This window comes from Eleutherodactylus coqui, chromosome 9 (genome assembly GCF_035609145.1).
Source record: "Eleutherodactylus coqui strain aEleCoq1 chromosome 9, aEleCoq1.hap1, whole genome shotgun sequence".
Classification (NCBI taxonomy): Eukaryota; Metazoa; Chordata; class Amphibia; order Anura; family Eleutherodactylidae; genus Eleutherodactylus; species Eleutherodactylus coqui.
Window position 1 is genome coordinate 120,645,860 of NC_089845.1, and position 20,958 is coordinate 120,666,817.

General features: G+C 42.3%; 1 protein-coding gene across 6 annotated transcripts in view; it reads left to right on the forward strand.

Annotated features, from left to right (window-relative positions):
- Positions 1-20,958, forward strand: part of RUNX1T1 (RUNX1 partner transcriptional co-repressor 1) — a 146,644-nt gene that overhangs the window by 79,948 nt on the left and 45,738 nt on the right. For all 6 annotated transcript variants that reach the window (XM_066578418.1, XM_066578424.1, XM_066578423.1 and 3 more), the window contains exon 2: positions 18,222-18,359. In XM_066578418.1, the coding sequence (XP_066434515.1) occupies positions 18,222-18,359 (138 nt within the window). The remainder of the gene's footprint in view (positions 1-18,221; positions 18,360-20,958) is intronic.

Genomic DNA, 20,958 nt, shown 5'->3' on the forward strand with positions numbered 1-20,958 from the left:
TTACACGGGCCGATAGTCACTTGGTTTTTAAGTGAGATAAAAACCAAGCGACTGACAAGTGATCAATTCTCACTCACTTGCCCTGTTGAGTCTCGTGTATATATGGGACAACAGTCATCCATAATCGTTCTTTTGAACGATCACTAAGGTGACTATTGGCCCACATAGCCTCGTGTGGTACAGAGTGTTAAGGCAGCAGCAATGCAGTCCCAAGCTCTCGCTCCTGACCTGAAGGTTGTGAGTTCACTCCCTGCATGTTTCAGGTACCCGGCTCCAGGGTGACTCAGCCTTCCCTCCTTTCGAGATCAGTAAAATGAGTACCCAGCTTGGTGGGGGGTGGGGTAATAAATAGAAAATTACCTGAAAGCGCTGCAGAATAATTTGGTGCTATACAAATAACTAGATTTATTTTATTTATAAAAGTATCCTTAAACTTTTGACTAGATGCACTAAAATCAAATGCATCTAATGTTTTTGGCAATCCTAAGGTCAAACTATGGAGCAATCAAGCTGATAAGCTGGTGTCATGATTGCCATGGTGTCCAAACTATATGACCAGGTGGTATGGATGGCCATATTATTACTGAGGCTACAAAGTTATGTGGACAGCACCACCCATCTCTATTACTTAGAGGCAATATCTACACTGGTTTCCGTTTCCTATGTCAACGGTTTTATTTTCATCCATCTTTTTTAGCTATTTTAATTATCAGTTGCCCAAATCTGTTCTATTTAGTATAGTGTCTTCATGAAATACCAGTAATAACTGTATGTTATGGTAGTTTAGATGTAATAGTAGTATTATGACTATTGCTACTTCTATGGTCAGGTAGTGTGTTTGTGAAAATTGAAAGTGAAACAAGAAATCTACGATAAAAATTACGTTTTTAAGGCAAATGTCCAATTGGCGTTTGTTTGTCATATGTGCCAATTTAGAATGCATGAGAGATAAATATCGGCCAAGCAATTATTCATTCAGCATGCTGTTTCATTGTTGCTGCAGCGGTGAGATGTGCTGCCGACAACTAACAGTCTTCCTATGAGCGTTCTTGCCCAATCATTGGGCTGTGGCCCTAAAAACCAGGTACTTAGCATATGCCAAAACTAGATGCTCCCACTGTCGAGGTTCCAGGATATGATGCAGAAGGCAGAGTTACAAAAATATATAGTTTTAGTTGCAACTAAATTACTGTGAGAGAACGATAATATAATGGCCAAGAATACGAATGAACTTTTATGGTACCGTTAATTAGTCCTAACGATGGCTTACTAAAGAAGTAATAGTATTTCACACTTTGGATAGAACTAACACTATGCTGGTAACACCTGGAACTAATAGGACAACTTTAACAATCTAGGTTAATTTATACAGTTTTGTGGATAAAGCAGTGATCCAATGCACCTTGCGGAATTTGGACCAGTTGGCATAAACTCTTAATACTGTCTGTACTTGTCCAGGCTCAGTTTGGGGTGGAAAGGGCTTCACCTGCACTAGTAAGCGCTGTGACTTTTGGCGCTCTATGCTCCCTTTTTTTCATTCTTTGCTTCTGTTTGTGGCGCAAGGCCAATAACCATTCTCTTCCCGCATCCCTTTGCCTGGCTGGACAGAGTACGGAGCTTAACATGGCTAGGAGCTGCTGCAGTTTAAGAGCCAGACAGTGCCCCCCCCCCCTTACACCACTACCATTGTCAGGTCATCACCACTGGCGTAACTATAGGGGATGCAGTTGCACCCGGGCCCAGGAGCCATAGGGGGCCCATAAGGCCTCTCTTCTCCATATAGGGAGCCTAGAACTATGAATAAAGCATTATAGTTGGGGGTCCTGTTACAGGTTTTGCAATTGGGCTCAGGAGCTTCAAGTTACGCCTCTGCGTTAAGGGGTTAAGAGAAGTTAGGGGGGGGGGGGGGGGGCAAGATAAACTTTTGCACCCCGGCCCATGAGCCTTTAGCTACACCCCTGGTCATCACAGTAGAATATTTCTAAGGCTATAGTCACACTGCAGCCATTTTGGAAGTGGGGGTTTTCACTGTTCTATATTCCGTACAGGAATTATAATAGCATAATATGCATGTTTGATGATGATGTGGTTTTCAGTGATGAGTGGAACAATCTGTTGTGCGTCTTCAGTGCTTTTTTGTTTTATTACCTAATAAAAATGACATCTTGGATATTGCCAATAAGACACTGCAGTATCCTACGACTGAGCCCGATGTTGTATATCTGTATTATGGGCTCTGTGCAGCCTTTAGTCAGACAGAGACACGTATTTGGTGACAAGTCTAAGAAAAGGTCAAGTAATGAGTTGGGACTATTAGAAGCATCAAAGTCGGTTACTAGTAAGTGTGAGCTACTCCTTAAGGCCCGGCGTCGGCGTCGGAGACGTGACATGTTTTACTGCTACTTCAACACTTAACTTTTCAAAACATTATAACAGGCTAAGGTTTCTAAGAAGGGATGTGGGAGGCAGTGTGGGTAATTCTAGCTAGTATTGTCAGCACTTACAAGATTCTTGAAATGTTTCATGATGGCCAACAGTACTGTTAACATCTGGACATCTAATGAGACAAGTCCCATTTATTACATTGAAGGCAGAACATTGTGCAGAGGATAATACAGCTGGCGTTCTCTCCAGATTTATCATGTCTTTGCTCTGCTGCACTCACTTCGGGTCTCTAGACAGTTTATTCCTTCTGAAGTTCTAACTGGCAATTTGGAAACATCACATTTGTCACCATAAATTCTTATACTATATGGAGTGAACAAAGGCAGAGCCCGGCCAATGAGGAGAGCATTTACTGGCGTAACTATAGAGGATGCAGGCGATGCGGTTGCACCCGGGCCCAGGAGCCTTAGGGGGCCCAGAAGGCCTCTCTTCTCCATATAGGGAACCCCGTACTATGAATAAAGCATTATAGTTGCGGGCCCTGTTACAGGTTTTGCATTGGGGCCCAGAAGTTATGTCTCTGTGCAGCATAGTTTAGGTATGGGTACGGGTACAGATAGAGTGGGGCGCAGCTCACCTTTTGCATCTGAGCCTTTAGTTACGCCCCTGGTATGTTGGGTTATCTTCCCACGTCGGTCCCTCTATGGGAGAGTAAACATTTGGTTGAATTAAGTAACTATATACCATAAAATCATTCTCCAAGAATATGGACTTGGATGACGGTTTGATTGAAGTGATTCATTGTTTACTTCCATCTTCTAATAAACCTTAGCGCTATCTTGTATAATATGCTGAGAGGCCTCCTTTCCCCCTTAATGAGAGGTTGAGGTGGGTTCTGTAAATCACACTCCTTTTAGGGTATGCCCACATAGGATCTACATTCCGTATTACATATTTTGCTGCTGATTTGCCATGAATTTTCCCAATGCATTGCAAGTTTCGGAAGTATAACTTGGGTGCTACAGATTAGAAATCGCTCTGTGGTCAATTTACACTGCAGAATTTTTTTCTACCATGTAGATGAGATTTAGTAAAAACTCTTCTCCTTTGTTGCTACTGTTAATGCTTCACATTTTCTGCATGCAATTCCGTTGCAGAATATCTGTAACTATTTAGGCCCTGTGTCAATATATTTAAAGGGGTTATCTGAGTTGTAGCTTATTCTTTAAAGTCCTTCTGCATGCAATGACATTACAAATAGACATATACGCACGTTTCCCCGCTCCATTGTGTCCTGCGACATTGCTCCAGGTCTCCCATCTGATATTGGGTTTGCAGAAACTGTAAATAGTACTAATGGAAAATACAATTTGTCTCTCAAAAAAATAAGCCATCAGGCAGCTAAATTGATAGAAAAATAAAAGAATTATGATTTTTTTGAAAGTAGAGAGGAGAAACTGAAAATAAATTTTTTAAAAAAAAAAAACAACATCCTTAAAGGGTTTGTCTAGTTGTAAACTATTGATATCTGCCAGCTAGGATCCCATCTGATTAGCTGTCCACTGGATTAATGTGTTTGAGCACTGAACTGTTTTCTGCAGTGGCTAGAGTAGGTATTACAGACAAAGTTCCCATTCACTTCAATGGGAGCTTTTCGTGTAATACCAAGCCTAGCCACTGCAGTGAGGACAGAGCTGTCTGCTTCCTGCAGAAATCGGCTCAGTACATGCGTGCAAATTGCTCATCAAAGGGGGTCCTGTGCAGTAGAACGTATTGATGGCCTATCCTGTGCATTGGTCATCGAAAGTTTACAACTGGACAACCTTTTTGAAGGGTTAAAATTGAGTCCCTGAGTTTCAAAAACTATTGTTCTCATATCGACCAATCAACAATCACTTTCTGGTTCCTAGGCAGCTTTACTATTCAGAAGCCTGGAAAACTGGGTGACAATGCCAGCACTTTACTAGTGGCCATATTAGCTTTATCTAGGCTCTTACCTGGTAACTGGTAATCACTGGCGTAACTATAGGAGATGCAGAGGATGCGGTTGCACCCGGGCCCAGGAGCCTTAGTGGCCCATAAGGCCTCTCTTCTCCATATAGGGAACCAATACTATGAATAAAGCATTATAGTTACGGGCCCTATTACAGGTTTTGCATTGGGGCCCAGGAGCTTCAAGTTACGCCTCTGTGTTAAAGGATTAAGAGAAGTTGTGGGGCCCTATGATGAACTTTTACACCCGGGCCCATGAGCCTTTAGCTACGCCCCTGCTGGTGATTATTTAAAAGTGCATGAATGCTCTTTCTATAGTACAATTTTTCAACCATTGTATATAAACGGCATTATATCTCCTTTCTATCGGCTAATCTACATACCGGTGGCATTATTTCACCTACGAGTGTTCTCATTGCTATGCACTTGTAACTCGGTCCAGCTTACATTCTGCCACTTCACGTGCGAAGAGCAGTAACCAGCTTCTCTGTCCTCGTTCTCCGCAAAACCATAAATTATTCCAAGGCATTAAAAAGGGGAAGTGAAAGATGGGGCAATTATGTTCGAAAATATATTCCGCTGGATATTTATTCCCTATTAACCGTGTGTTTGCAATGATTTGTCTATATTGAGTTGTCACCGAGGTCACGTCATAGTCATAAGATGTGTGATATCTAATTTATATAGAGAGAGAATAAAAACGGCCTCGGATGACATTTAAGAAAACACATCGCTCTCCTTCACTTTAAGTATTTGCAATAATTTTTTATTTCAGGCTCCAGTGAACAAATTCGTATTTGCTCATATTCCCTGCCAGCAATGTCTGGGAAGCTACATGTAAAATCCCAACTTCCCAACTCTGGAAGTGATTTCCTCCTGTATTTTTCCTGATGATGGGTTTATGGAATGTAAATCTATATTCAATTATGTATTCATAAGATTTAAAGCAACCCTCTGCTTTTGGGGCAAAATTCTGCCCCGGGAGAGGACGGGGCAAGGGTGTATTAACTGTAGCTGTTCTTCAAAAATGTTTTTTTGCTTAGTTTTTGGTCGTCCGAGATGGCTACAGCAATTTTCTACTGTGCACTGCTCTCTGATTGGCCAGGGCCGATCACATGGAACTGCTCTGGCCAATTAGAGAGCACATATAGGGCGTTAGTAGTGTAATACTACCAATGCACTGTGGAGATTAGGTAGTCTGAAGATTGTCTTGGCCATCGTGGATGGCCAAAAACAGGACCTGCAACCTATGAATGATAGGGACTTTAGCGAAGAACAACTGCAAGTAAGATACCTGCTCCAGTCCCAGGACAGAATTTTGTATCACAACTGGAGGATCGCTTTGATCTGTGGGTTTTTCTATAATTACATCAGCTTACATTAACAAAGTGTTTCATTTTTGCATTCCTTTTTTTCTTCAAAGAGAAGTTTAAAAGCAAACTGATCACCAAGTGATCTGCCATTGGAACCCATAGCGACCAGCTGTAATCTGCTAGGAAAACCTCTGTAGGCATTGAGTTCCCCTGCAGCACCACCACTAGGCAACTTGAAGCAATACAAAACTCCTATTAAAATTAATATGATGATCTTCTAATGCACAAACATGCCAAGTCTTCCAAAGAGAGACATAAAACTAGCTTCAAGACAGCTCAACAGCATACATTGCAATCTCATGCACAGTGCAAGGAAGGGAGAGTCCGCTCCAGTCAGGGATAAGTCACAGCAAAAAAATTAAGTCTTCCAGCACCAAAGCATGCATAAAATGTAACATTTATTGCATTTTATTAAAAAGTAATGCAGGAGCAAGAGATAAAACACGGAGAACAGCTTACGCGTTTCGAGCCTGAACACCTTGGCTCTTTCTAAACTGCCTAAAATGGAACACACTCTGCTCGAAAATCGCGGTGCTGTCTGAGTAGGACTGCCCGTTGGACTGTTAGGTATAGAAAAACATGTTCAACATGACAGTTCCACTTTTAAGCAAATTTGACTATCTGATACATTCTGAGTTCACACAGCCATAGTTCAGAATTAGAGATGAGCGAGCATACTCGTTAAGGGACAATACTCGAGCGAGTATCTTCCTTTTCGAGTACCTGCCTGCTCGTCAGAAAAGATTCGGGTTCCGGCGGGGGTGAGCGGCGGGTTGCGGGAATGAGCAGTGGGAAGTGGGGGGGAGGGGGAAGGGGGGAGAGAGAGATCTTTCCCCCCGCACCCTCCCAGCCCAATCTTTTCTGACGAGCAGGCAGGTACTCGAGAAGGACGATACTCGCTTGAGCATTGCCCCTTAATGAGTATGTTCGCTCATCTCTATTCAGAATACCATGGGGCAGATTTACTATTGAAAATTCACAAGTTTTTTGGGCAAATTGTGCCAGAAAACAGTCTTGCATGCTTTGCACCACATTCATGATGTGTTTTAGACACTTTCGGCCGCTTTTTGTGAACCTGTCCAAAAAAAGAGCTTGGCTTTGTAGAAAGGGAGCGTGGCCCAAATGTGATAAAAAATGCACCAAATTTGCCCCAGAATTTTGGCACAAAATCTGGCAGAAACTAAACAAGCTAATATTTGCTATAAACATAAACTAGATAGTCTAAACATGCGCCATTTAAAAGTGTACTAACACTTTAATTTGGAAATGTAGACATTGAGCAATGGTGTGTTAGTTTGAAAGTTTAGTAGTTTGATAGTTTGCAAGTCGTTTTAGCTCTGAGTCTATGGAGTCGTTTTGTTGCCTTTCTTTCATTCCGGCAATGGATTTATTTGCGATCTGAAGCTGTGCTTTACATTTGCTGGCAAATATCTGGTTAACATATGTTGATATGTAAATTGGTTTGTAATGTAGTGCTTGTGAAGTATGAAAACTGATTATAGAACAGCATTCAATATCTGCGCCTATGTAGTCACCAGACGAATAAAACGTGAGTAACACAGCGCAGACATTGGAACTCTTATTAACTATTTTCAGATGTCGATACATTCCCTAGACCATAAATATTAAAATGTTTACTTTTTGTTTAAGAGCAACCCAGTCCCCGCTTACATATGGAACCGTTTAGTGCGGCTGACATCTGTGAATGGATATCGTGCAATATATTTTTTCCATCTGTGAATGAGGCGAAAAAAGGCCTTCAGAGTTGACATTAAAGTCGTCATTGAAATGCTGATATATTCCACATTGTCTAGTAATGTAAACATCCATGGTACCTTTGCCCTGGAAGCATAACGCACACATTTATAGCGGTGCGGATACCTTTTTTTTTTTACTGTTCTGTAACACTACACAGCTTGGACGAATTAAATAGCTCATACTACTTCTTCCACCGCATTGACTCCCGCAGTAGGTCTTCATTACAGATGAGGAGCTTGATCTCAGCAACGTGCATGGGTAAAAGACACAGGACGAAGCCTAGACACATTTTTACGTTGGGTCCCAACACTTATGTCAACTGTGAGTGTGATCAAAGGCTGCTCTGTTGGCCCAAGAGACAACTAATGATATCTGTTCTCCAAGTATGTGTAAACAGACCGCTTACATGGTCTAAGGACATGGAAAAAAACTGGGCAATGTCCTGAGCTCAAAAGATCTGTTCAACATGTTACTGGAATACCGCGGAAAGAATAATAAAGAAAAATGTCTAATTTCTCAAGTTATTCTGTCTCAAATCTATGGCATTTTTGTATCCGCCATTGGAAGGCTATCAAGAATGGGCATAGCTATTGATGGTACAGACCCTGGTCCATCTACCTTAGAAGAAGACAGTAGTATTCTAAATGGCACATGGTACTTGGAGTAACAGGCCCTTTTACATGGGACGACCTTTTGGGGGGCAGATGCCCAATAGGTCGTCCCAGTAATGATCATTCCTCTGCTTCTACACAGGAACGATCATCACGACGTTAGCAGTGCGGGAATGTTCCATGTGAAAGGTCCTTCAGAGATCTCGCACTGCAGCGCAGGAGCTTCAGGTTATGCCTTTACGTTCATGCCTCTTTGTATCACCCTACTATTTCAACACACCTGTCTATGTGAAGGAGTATATAGATGGGAAGATAATTTTAGAGCTCTAACTACAATTTAGCCATCGAAGAGATATTTTTGTCTGTTAATATCTGGTTGGTTTTGTCAAAGTGAAGGCTGTTCCGTAAGACCATGCGAGTCAATGACAAATTGCTGAAGTCAGCATGATTTTTATAGGTAAAGTCTTTGCAAGATATTAATTATTATCTTTAAGCCTAAGCCATATTTGCCTAAGACATAGACACTGCTTAAATTTGTGCCAAGAAAGTGCCAGATCTGGCATGTCTTGGATACAAATGGTTTCAACGGGTCCTATTAACTATAATGGCGTTCATTGGGTTTCTGTTATGTCTGGCTCTGCAATGGAGGTTCCAAATGGAGCCTTCAACACAAATGTTAAGAGGGCTTGAAAGAAAACTCTAGGTAGAAGTGATATACTGTATTTCTCATAATACATAAGGAGATACAAAGGGCTTCAAAGGACACTAACGTGTATGCTACGGCAGGGTTTTTAGGGAGATAAGCCACTGCCAGCATGCATGTGCATGTGGAATCAGGAGAGATGGTTGTTGATCAAACTGGCCAATAGCTATCTCATGAGTATGGACAGCTTACAATGTCATGTACTGTGCTCTTCAGGCCCTGTACTAGACATAACACATTGTATTATTCTATTCTGGTGTTCTTTTAATGGACAATTCAGTTCTTAAACGGGTTGCCTTATTAGGGCACATGAACATCATAGAGTGGAGTTCTCTATTCGAGACCCCCCTATATGACCCTCGAAGAGCAACTTCCATTCTGTCAGAACTTTTGCTGCCCTGCTGTTACAGGATCACCATTCATGCAAATAGGCACCCTGTAATACTACATTCCCTCTTCAGCGACTGCTACAGGGGTAATGTGTGACTGGTCTTAGCTTCCCCTAGTAGTAATGCTGTGTGTGCCAAGAGCAGAACCTGGGGCGATCAAACATTCTCCCCAGACCCCACATTCTGGAAGGGGCTGTGCTAGTTGGCACAACTCCTTTAATACATGTGTAATCTGCTTTGTGTTATCCCCTTTTATATGGAAAGGTCTGTTTAATTGTTCATTACATGAATCCGCCAAAGTGGGCAGTAGAAGAGATGTGTCACCAGCATTGATTGATTGTCCTCCAGTGGTGGCCTTCTGTTCTGGACATTGTCCATTTCAAGAGGACAAGATTGTTTTTCTCTTGTTTAGTCGAGGTTGCTAATGTTTTTGCTACTATGGTACTCCGAATGATTTTTTTCTTTTCTTCCCCTTTGCTATAATATGGAACAAAAGTCTTGGGCACTTGCCCGCTCAACAACACGTTTCTTAAATTTATGCTCACATCTTCGACTTCACCAGAGGGTTCGATGTGTGTATGGGGATTAGGACTGACCCATTATATCACCATGTATCTCCATCATGAACTGATTGCTGTGGATGTAAAACGAGGAGCAGATGGTATTATTTTGGCTTCATTTCAATGACCTTTGGGTTTAAGTCTTGGTTGGTCAGAATCAAGTCTCCTTTCTAAGCTAGGTTTTGACTGACAGCCAAGTTCCTTAGTGGAAGTAAAAATGTAATCATTGCCATTCCTCTATTTCTTCAAGATCCAAAAAACCTTCTTGTACGAAACTGAAAACATATTCGAACGTGTTACTTAATTGCATCATAAAAGCAGCGTGCTGTCAACCACAGTCCGTTGAAAGCAAGACTGGCATGAGCGGAACACAAAAATAGATAGGAAATGAGTGTGCGCCAGTCATGCCAGCGCTATTTTTATTGTGCTGTGGCAAGTGGTAATGACTGGTATTAGCCATTATGCCGCCATTGTCTTGCCATCTCTTTTTCCATTGGCAGATTCTGCTTTTATTCTAAACAACAGCCTTTTACTGGATAATTCGTTAAGGGAAAACAGATTGGCTGGGTGCCGTCCAAATGACAGAATGATGTTTTGTTGTAAATACTTGAATTAGAGGATACACATTGTGCCTTATTCCTGTACAGCAATCCCTAAGCCGAAATCAACTCCCTCCCTTTACTGGTCCCACATGTTTCAAATCTGGGTATCTGGACAGTCTTTTCCAATAGTTCAGCGTGAGTGTTAGCAGAATGGAAGCCAGATGGACCGGCATTCTCACTGCTATCTGTAAACTAGCTCTGGCTAATGTCCTCCTATCTTTATTCCTTTGGCAAGAGAGAAATACTTGTGTTTCTTTAGATGGTGTGCATTAATTGTCGCCCTTTACTCTGTTGCTGTCTATGCTTAAAACTATTTAGTCCCGTCGACAATGAAGCATGAGTCTAGTGTGACCTCATCAATGAGATAAAATGTATCAATCGTTAGTAAAACCCTTTAATTATTTTTTAATTGATAGATATTTGTATATTTTTGGGGTGGATTTACAACCGGTGGCATGAATACAAATGATACTTATGATTGTTACTTTGAGATTTGCAGCAAGCAAACATAAAATTGTGGTCTGAATCTACATACAATCACTGAATGGTCTGCAGAAGCAATCGGGGTTGCTGCCTATTACAAATCATCTATGTAGCTTGTACCGCAGAATTGAATAATGGCTACACTGTCCCACCAACAGTCATTGGACTCCGGAGCAAGAATGAAAAGTAGTGTTTATTTACATAAGTTGGTTCTTAGCGGGGCTCCTTTTGCCCTAATGACATCAGATACTCTCTGTGGCATACTTTATACTAATGTCTGATACACATCACCAGGTATTTCCCTCCATTCCTCCAGCAAATGTCCTGACAAGTTCTCTCAAAGGTGATGGACGCTGTTCCTATTCCCTGACGCGACATTCCAATTTGTTCCAAAGATGTTCAGTAGGGTTTAGGTTGGGTCTCTTTTCAGGTCAGTCCAATTGTGGGACATCCATATCCTCAAACCAACGTAAAACAATGTTGCATTCATGACAAAGCTTGTTATTTTATTGGAAGTATTGCAGAACATTCGCAGAGTATTGCTACATTGTCAGCTGTATGTTCTTATCTAGAATGACAAGCTACACCTCCGTGTTCATGGTTCTTGTCACTGCAACCCATGGACCGAGACCATACCAGGCAAAACATCCCAAGACCATAACGGAACCTCCACTGTGCTCAACACACTAAGACAAGTGGTGCTCCCCGGGCCTCCTCCACACCAGGTATGTCCATCTGATTTGAAGATGGAGTAGCGTGATTCATCAATTCATAGAACGTTCTTCAATTACTCAACTCTCCAATGACAACGCTCATTGCACCATTGTAGATTTGTTGGATGAATAAAAGGAAATACCAGCTGAAGTGTATCAGACTTTAGTAGAAAGTATGCCACAGAGAGTATCTAATGTCGTTAGGGCCAAAGGAGCTACACTAAGTATTAACCCTTTGCAATCCACTGTCTAACGTCTAAAGACATTCTGATTAAAGGCTGTAAAGATTCTGATGTTGGAAGACGTCCGGCAAGGTATTCTTACTGTGTATTACAGACAGCTCTGTTGTCGGGGGCCTCTCCAGCATGTCTAATACCGCAGTACTGGCTCTAGCCAGCAGGTGGCACCATTGTATAATGACAGAAAGAGAAAAACCCCTAGGAAACCCTGAATCCAAAATTGGATTGCAAAGGGTTAACATATGTAAATAAATACTACATTTGATTCTTGTTCAGGCATCTAATTACTTTTAGTAGGATAGTGTACATGAAAATACTAGTTCATGAGTCAATCTATTGTGGGGATGACTGAGCAAACAATAGCAGTTGCAGAATCGTATATACCGTATTTTTCACTCTATAAGACGCACTTTTTTCCCCTCCAAAGCGGGGGGAAAAAGTTGCTACGTCTTATAGAGCGAATGTGCCAAAAATTCGTTCCGATCGCCATTTTTAGCTATCGTGAATTTAACACAGAAACGCGATTTAGTTAGCGCAATTGCGCGTTAAACTCGTGATCGCATGAACAAATGTGCGATCAGTCCGAAGTTTTTTCTCATCCCCACTGCCACCCATATGTACGGCTGATTGCTGGGGAGCGTCGGCGCGTACTACTGCTGCTTCCCGCCTCCACCAAACGACTTCTTACCCTCCTCCTGCCACACAGAAGCGCCGCTGTGACATGGAGAGCCGTTTTTTCAGAACCCTGCTGCTTCTTCCGCTCCGTCCCTGGGTGAGTTCAAAACTTTTTCCCTATTTTTCCGCTCTAAAACGGGGGTGCGTCCTATAGTCTGGTGTGTCTTATAGAACGAAAAATATGGTATTATGCATATATAGTATGTAAGCCACCCTTAGGCCTTGTACAGATGCCAGAAATTGACATGGATTCCACGTGGAATCTGCACAGGTTCTGCACCAATTCCATGTTTCTTCTGCGTCACAGGAAAAAAGAAAATAAGGGAGATGGAATAATACCTCCACGGTGCCACCTATTGGAAGACAGCCAAAGTTAGACTCTTTATACAAGCCTTGTAACAATGACGTAGGGGGGTTTCACATAGAGTGGTTTTTGGAAAAACGTCACGGCAGTTTTTGAAGCAGTGCCGAAAATGGATACAGGAGCAAGGAAAATGAAAGCTCCTACCTTATATATTTTCCGTTCTTTTTGAATCCCCCTCTGGCTGTAGCTCAAAAAACTGCATGAAACGTTTTACCGACTCCTTTTTTGCAAAGGATATTGGTTATAATACAAGTGTTCTGGGCAGGGCTTATTTCACTGTATCCTGCATACAGTGCTCAGTTCTCAGTGCTGTGTGGTTTGGTGTTCAACAGTTGGAGCTGCTTCTTCCTATCTATCTTAGGACTTGCCTTCTCTCCAGCAGTGGGGTTGCTCTTTTCAGGGCAGGTTCTCTGCTAGAGTTGCAGTTTGGGCCATTACCATAGTCCTTTATTTGTAGTCGTTCTAGTCTCTTTTGTGCTTCTAAATGTATTGTCTCTGGGTGCACCGACAGTTCTCTTCATTAATTATATATTTCAATGGATGTTGTTGAACTGAGTCTTTTGCTAAAAAAAAAAAAATGATAGAAAAGCCGAACATGTCTTATTGCATTGAAGATGGCTTCTCAATTCCCCCAACAGTGGGCATGTTGAATTAGAATGCCTGACACTTTTGTTATGGCAGTGGCTAAACCGCTGCCAGAGGTGTCTGGTAGCAACTTACTCCCCTCTACCTATTCACAGCACACTTTACTTTAAAGTATGTGTATGGGGGGCAATCAGAAAGAATAGCTGAATGAGCGCTTGGCTGGCAACTATTGTAGGTGTATGGGCACCTCCACACACAGATGCAGACTCAAGGCTAAATAATATAGGTTTAGTATGTTCTTTTCATGTTCGTGTGGGGTTCCTCTAAACAATGTGGTTTCCTACGGTATATAGCCAAACTGATGGGTGAATTGATTCCCTATGACAATGGCTCCCGTACGTTTCACAGTTTCTATGTGTGGCCTTGATAAGAACATCAGATTATAAGTCCTTTTGAATATAAATGATGATAATAACTACTATTCTCTTTATTGTTGCATATCTGCTACATATATTAATGGTGTTGAGTACAATGCCTTTTCATAGTGGTGTATATACCTTGTAGCATCGTGTATTAGCAGACTTGTCCAGTTTGTTCTGCGCTTGTTTCTATGAATATTAGCCTACTCTGAGTTGGGTTTTGGCCCCGTGCCACGGTCTTCATCACAAGCTGCACACTTATCCTTTGTGCAGTGGAGGGTTGGGGTTGTTCCTAGTTTAATAGCTCACTGGGAAAATGTAGTACACAGGTGTCAGCCATAATCTCAGCCCACTTCTGAGATCCTTCAGCTAATGATTCCAGATGATGATGCAAATGTTTATTCATTTGAACCAACTTGACCTACAAAGAATGAAGTCGAGAAGCAAAAGGATCTGTGCAGCTTTCTTCCGTATGACTCAGGCCATCGTAGAGGAGACAAAAGACATTGTAGAGTTACGGTCCAAGTGACTCGAGATTTACTGTCACTCTTTCATTTTTACCTGGGTGTTTGATGATTGGCGCCGGTTTGGCTGAACTATATTTCTGTTTTGCATCTCCGAGATGTTGGTTTAATATATATCGCGGGCCACAATACGGCATTTTTGGAAACTGAGTGTTAATATTGCATTTTTAGTGGTCGAAGACCAAAGTGACATTATAGGGTGATGGGAATAATCACTTAGGATGGCTTCACATGAAAAACGCTTGACCTGGCGCTACGTTTTTGTGGTAGGTTTGCACTCGACTCATTGCATCGTACTCTACTCTTTACACGTTCCGGGCCAGTTCCACGTCCTTTCCGTGGATTTAATGGCTATTTAAGCCTAATAAGTTCCGGATGTGTTTTTTTCCCCCCTGAGACACCCTTTCCCTCATGTATTTGCGCACCTCCCAAAGACTTCTGTGGGACTTTTGATGGGCAAATCGCAGAAAGATAGAGCAGTTCCTGCTTTTTTCCGTGGACGCAAAATGCTCTTTTCGGGGCAAACCCATTGAAATCAATGAGTTCTTTTCTCCGTGTTTAGCGCATGCAGATTTTGCGTAAGCAATAAAAAAAAAAACGGTCATGTGGAGAAGCCCTAAAATGTTTTTTTTTTGGTTGTATGTAGATAAAGCTTGGAAGGACATACAACTTTCTAAATATACTTTAATTTTTCACCCCTTTTCAATATCTCTGCTTACTGTCAGTGAGTGGAATCATTTATTATTTCCATCCAGCGACTAAAAGATACACTCACAGTGGATTTATAACAGTGCAGATGTATGCACCAATCATGGTCTGTGGATTGTATAAGGAGAACTCCGATTAGTAATATAAAGGCTATCACAAGGCAAGTACGCCTATTAGAAGGCGGCATTCCTGCAAGCCAATGTCTGACCTTTTAACAAGCCTTGTAGCAATGACTTAAGAATATGAGCCAAAACCAGAGTCTTCTCCAGAAGGAAAGGATAACCTTGTACAGACAGACTGTTTGGGGGGTTTTGCCCCTCATCAGTGCACAGTAAGTTACTGGCTGGGTAAGAGGCCTATGATGTGGGTAGGGAGGGACAATGTTTCTCCTTAGAGAGAGCACCTAGTAGGTGTGAAGAGCTTTATAAGGCCATGCAATGCCCCTCTGGGTAATGTATGCAGATTAATAGGTGGCGCTGTAGGCACATTGTTCCATCTTCCTATTTGCTTACATTTCCCAGAGGAGCATGCATGACCTTATAAGTCCTCTCACTACTAGGTGCTCTCCCCAGGGAGAAATTCTTACCTTTTCTGTCCCAGTCCAAGTATAGGAATGCATGTAAGGTAAAAGACTCACATTTGTGTTGAAGAGAACCTGTCATCTCTCCTCGTATGCCGGTTTTAGTAAATGCTTTGTGTCCCCCCCAGAAAAAAAATGGGAATGAGCACCTTTCCTTAGAGTGCTGCATTCCTCTATTATTCCTCCTGGAAATGTATGAATAAGTTAACTAGGCATTACCATCCTCTTTGTCAGTAGGACAGATCCCTTCTTCCTCTGATCATGTGCAGTCAGTGCTGTCAGACTATGTGGTGGGGACCCTATTGACAGGGCTAATAGTAACACACAGTTGTCAACTTATTCATACATTTCCAGGAAGAATAACAGAGTAACAACACAAAACAAAAGATCGAGAACTTAATTGGAAAGCAAATATCTCCAAAAACAGATGTGAGCTAAGCTCTCAGACCCTCTTTTTCTTTCCCCATGTTTGTACACACTTGATCCTATTGATGCTTCGGTATTTGTGCTCCACTATTCGAATTCCTATCTTGCAGTGTTTGCCTCTCCTATTGTCTTGCCTACCCTACCGTGTTTAAAGAGAATAAGTCATCAGAAAATGACCTATTATATAAATCACATTTTTATGTTTAAAATATTTTTTGTTGATTATTATTTTTTTTACTTTTCAATATCATATTCTATATTATAAAAAAATACTAAAACCCCGCAGTTCTCACTCTGACCACTAAACCTCATAATAGAAACTTTTCAGTAGTCATCTCATTATCATCGTAGGAAGAATTCTACCTGTACAAGGTGTCTCGAAAGTGTGGAAAAATCCATATAGAATGAAATCACTTTGGCAGACAGTGATCCGATTTTACATCCAAGCTACGGGGGAACCTTCCCAATGGAAACATTAGAGAGTATCCTAGATGGGAGCATTCAAAATGTCCATCATGTTGGTGACACGACCTAAAAGGTTCCCCCTTTTCCCCACAGCTTGTATGTAAAATTAGATTACTGTCTGCCAAAAAGTTTTCATTCCATATCTTGTTTCCACACTTTTGGGATACCTTGTATATAAATAACACCGGATCCAGCATTCACAATACGTTATGATGATCACAGCTCACCTCCTCCTCTCTGGACAGATCACAGAGCACATCCACAACATTCTCCCATGTCAGTGGGTCAGCTCCTGTCCATTGTGTGAATGACCCATGAGTTCTGCTGTGAGGCACATCTCTACGGCCGGGTCCACATAGGATGGATTTGTTGCGGAATGTCTACAGCAGACATTCCGCAGCAGAAAATCCGCATCAAGATCCGCATCAAAATCTAAACCATTTAGTGCAGATTTTGATACGGAATTCACCCCCTCATTAGGTGCGGTTGGATTCTGCATGTCAGTTTCTGCACGGGTTTTCTGCGAATGTTTTCTGCAGTATGTGGACCAGATTTTGAAAATCTCATCCACTTTGCTGCTACTGTAAATGCTGCACATTTTCCGTGCGGAATCTCCGCAGCAAATCCGTTTTCTGTAGACGTGGCCTAAATGTTGTTGCCACAGGGCCGCCCGCATGTACAGACAATGGAATAAAAACATCTCAAAAAATAAAAGCTGATAAGAAAAAAACTAAAAATGTTTCACTGGTTTTAATTAATAATTAAAACCAAATCTACCGGATACATCCCTTTAAAAAGCTGAATTTTTTTTCTTCAAAAAGTGGCCGAATTTTTTTTAACAAAAGTGGTAAAATTATGGACACTAAGGAAAATTGGCAACTAATGATGTCATTTGGGAAGATTGTCATGTAAAAGGTTTTAAAGTAGAAATCTCGTATGTCTAATACCACGTCTGGCTCTCATGTTGTAGACACGCAGGACGGTGCATTACGCCAGCTTGCAATATTTACAGTAATTGGAATACACCTGTAATCTTTTCTTCTTAAGCCGTGGTATAAACCGGACTATTTGTGCATTTTCCCCCCTAATGAACAAGTATAAACAATCCGCTGCTGTGTAAACAAAGAAAAAGCTTTTTACTATGTGACATATGGTATTTATCTATTGTTGCCGCGGTATAAAACAAGAGAAAATAGGGTCGGAGATAGGGCCAGGAGACCTGCAGCATTATACTGACTAGCAAAACAAAAGGCGGAGAGGGCAGGCGGCAGGTGCTGCTTCCAGGGGAAGTCCGGGAGGATGGCGAGCGCTGCCAACAGCTCACCTGTAGAACAGAGCATCAGGTTTTGGTTTGTCGGAGCTGTCATAAGGGGATTCATTACCATCTCGCCTTTTCATTTACTTCCTTTCTCTTCCATCCTTACGTTATTGCATTCTCTTCAGCTGCCATTGTTTCTTACGCTCGTTCTGTGGAAGAAGCATCTGTGCACGGTGAAAAAAACCAATCCTCTGAAGCCTATGGATCACGGTGTGATGAGATCTGGCTATGAGGGGTAGTTGTCAGGGTTGCATTGTGTATTTATCTGTAGATAAGGTACATATATAGGTATATATCCGTTTATATCTCGCCTATATAGCATTTAACGGTTGATTATTTTTGCCCGTAGATCGTACTGAGAAGCGCTCCACAATGCCGGACTCACCTGTGGATGTGAAGACACAATCCAGGCTGACGCCTCCGACAATGCCACCTCCCCCGACCACACAGGGAGCTCCAAGAACAAGCTCGTTTACGCCCACGACACGTAAGGAAATTTATTTTTATAAGTATTTTAACCTCTCGACTGTTAATGAAACTTTTTATTGTCCATCCTTGATGAATAGTGGAGTTCCTCAAGTGGCTGGATTTTCTATGGACTTTGGCCTCCACACTTGACTGTATTTGGGTCCATATAAGCTTTGACTTGTACAGAGCCACAATACAGCACCAACAAAAGTCTAGGGGGACATTGTTTTCATACGGAGGCAAAACTGATGTTTTTTGCTTCTAGGGAACAATACTTCAGTAATGCATTGTGGTTAAGAGGTACCGTAGGGCGCCATGTGAAGTAGGATGCGGTGGGGATAACGTGTGCCACAGTATAAGCTCTGACATGTGTTTGAGCCCTTAGTCTGCTAGAACGCAAGAGCTTTGGCCATGGTTATAAGACCCCCCAACTTTTTGTATCTTATCAGCCACATTCAACTTTCAGTGATGGTTGGTAGCCACATCCAGCTCAGAAAAGGAAGAGAGAAATTCATAGGTTAGGGCACATGTCAACTCTAGCCGCAACGCACGGTGCTCGGGCAAAGATTGCACTATGACCCTGCAACATTACTTCTAGATGTACTTTCGAGTGTGTCTGCAAGTTGCCATGACTTGACAATCCCAAGAAATCCAAACCTGATGGATTTCCTGTGATGGTTGGGCAGCGCCAGCTTGCGATTCACACCACATTCGCTTACATTAGGATGCAATATAAGAGGGCCATAATAAGATTTTAGACTGCGCAATGCGTGTCACATTCAAAGTCATTGTGTAGTCTTAGGCTGGGTTCACACAGGGGAGATTTGCCGCAGAAATTCCGCACGGAATTTCGCCGCGGCAAGTCCGCCTGCGGCCGCTAATCTCGGGGTTAGCCAACCATGTGGATGAGATTTCTCAGAAATCTCATCCACACAGGACGGCCAATCCGCTGCGGTAAGTCAGGCAGGTCGCCGCAGCCGCGGCCTTAGAATATGCAGCATGTCTATTTATTTTTTCTTTCCTCTGCGGCCGCGCTCTCCTCTATGGGAGCACCGGCCGCAGCGGAAGAGCGAGCGGCCGGGCCGCTTCAAAGCCGCCGCGGGTTTTCCTGCGGCGGTTCTCCCGGCGGAGATCTCGCAGTTTTTGCTGCGGCCAAACTGCGGGATTTCCAGCGGGAATCTGCCTAGTGTGACCCCAGCCTTAGCCTAAATGTGGAGGAACAGTATCGAGAAATTGCGAAAATGGTTAGGATATGCCCGCAATAATGTAAGTTACCAATACGAATGGTCATAACTCAGGACTCCCATGGCGAACCACATAACAGGAGGTTGCGATCCTCATGTGGCTCCCTAGCCATAGGTTTGGAATGCTTAGAGTTTACCAAAGCCAACAGAAGTTGGATTTCAATGCCTGATCCTTTCGTCCCCGATACATAAGCCCCTGTCAGAGGTGTCTAACTGCGGCGTAACTCCCTAAACACACGAACGCTTGGCCGTGCCTAACATTCATGTGTATTGGCGAGTCCGTGGAAACATCTGTTGTGCAAACAATTGTATGTCTGACAGATGTTGAAGGTGTACGGACAGCCTCAGAATTAGCTAAGAGGAGCCGCAAGGCGAAAAAAAACCCCTTTCCCCTTTCATTAGACAGAATGATCATAATTCGAACGATCGTTGGATCGTGCTAATGTGAAGAATAATCATTCAGTGTAAACACGGCCAATGATTGAACGACGAATGAGAATTCGTTTGCTTCTCGTTTGTCGTTCATTTTCTGTAGGCATAGAAATAATCATTCGCACGTTGTTGCGTGTGAACAGCGATCGTTTAGTCATTCGCTGCTACAGTGAATGCGACGACTGAACGATTTGCGAATGCAATTCCGAATGAAATTGTGATCTATTTATCTATCTAAACAGGCTGCGCGAGCGAACGCTATCATGCGAACGATTTATCGCTCCGTGTAAAGGAAGCCTTGTCTGGACAGTTACTAAAGATGCCCTTTGAGTCTGTGAGAATAAAGTTTCTCATTGTGGAGACCGTTAAATTGATGTATAGGCCAGACAATCCTCCCTGGGAAAGAGGATATGTAAATAAAGTCTTGTTCTGAAGGAGATAAGCAGGCTCTCTAGTGCCACCTATTAGATATCTGGGATATTTATTTTAAAGTGTACATATGCAATGTAGATTTTTGTTTTAATTTTTTTAAACTATTTTTGAAAAATATTCTTTAAAAATTTGGAGCACCCATGTCCCTCCCATCAACCCTCATCTACATAACTTTTACTTGCAAGCCATGTGTAAAATATACAAGATTTAACTTTAGTTAAAGCGGTTCTACCAGTATAGCAAGTTATCCCATATCCACAGAATAACTTGCTGATCAGTAGGGGTGTCACCACTGAGACTCCTGTTGATCTCAAGAATGAGGGTCCTGTGTCCCCTGACCTCCTCACTGGGGGTAACTGTACCCCCAGCAATAAGGAGGAAACTGAATGGAGCGTTGGTCAAGCAAGAAACCAGCCCTCCATTGACCTTCAATGGGACTGCATGCTTGACCAACACTCCATTTAGAGCATGTCACTCCAGGAAGAGAAGTGACCCATGCAGTGATAGGAA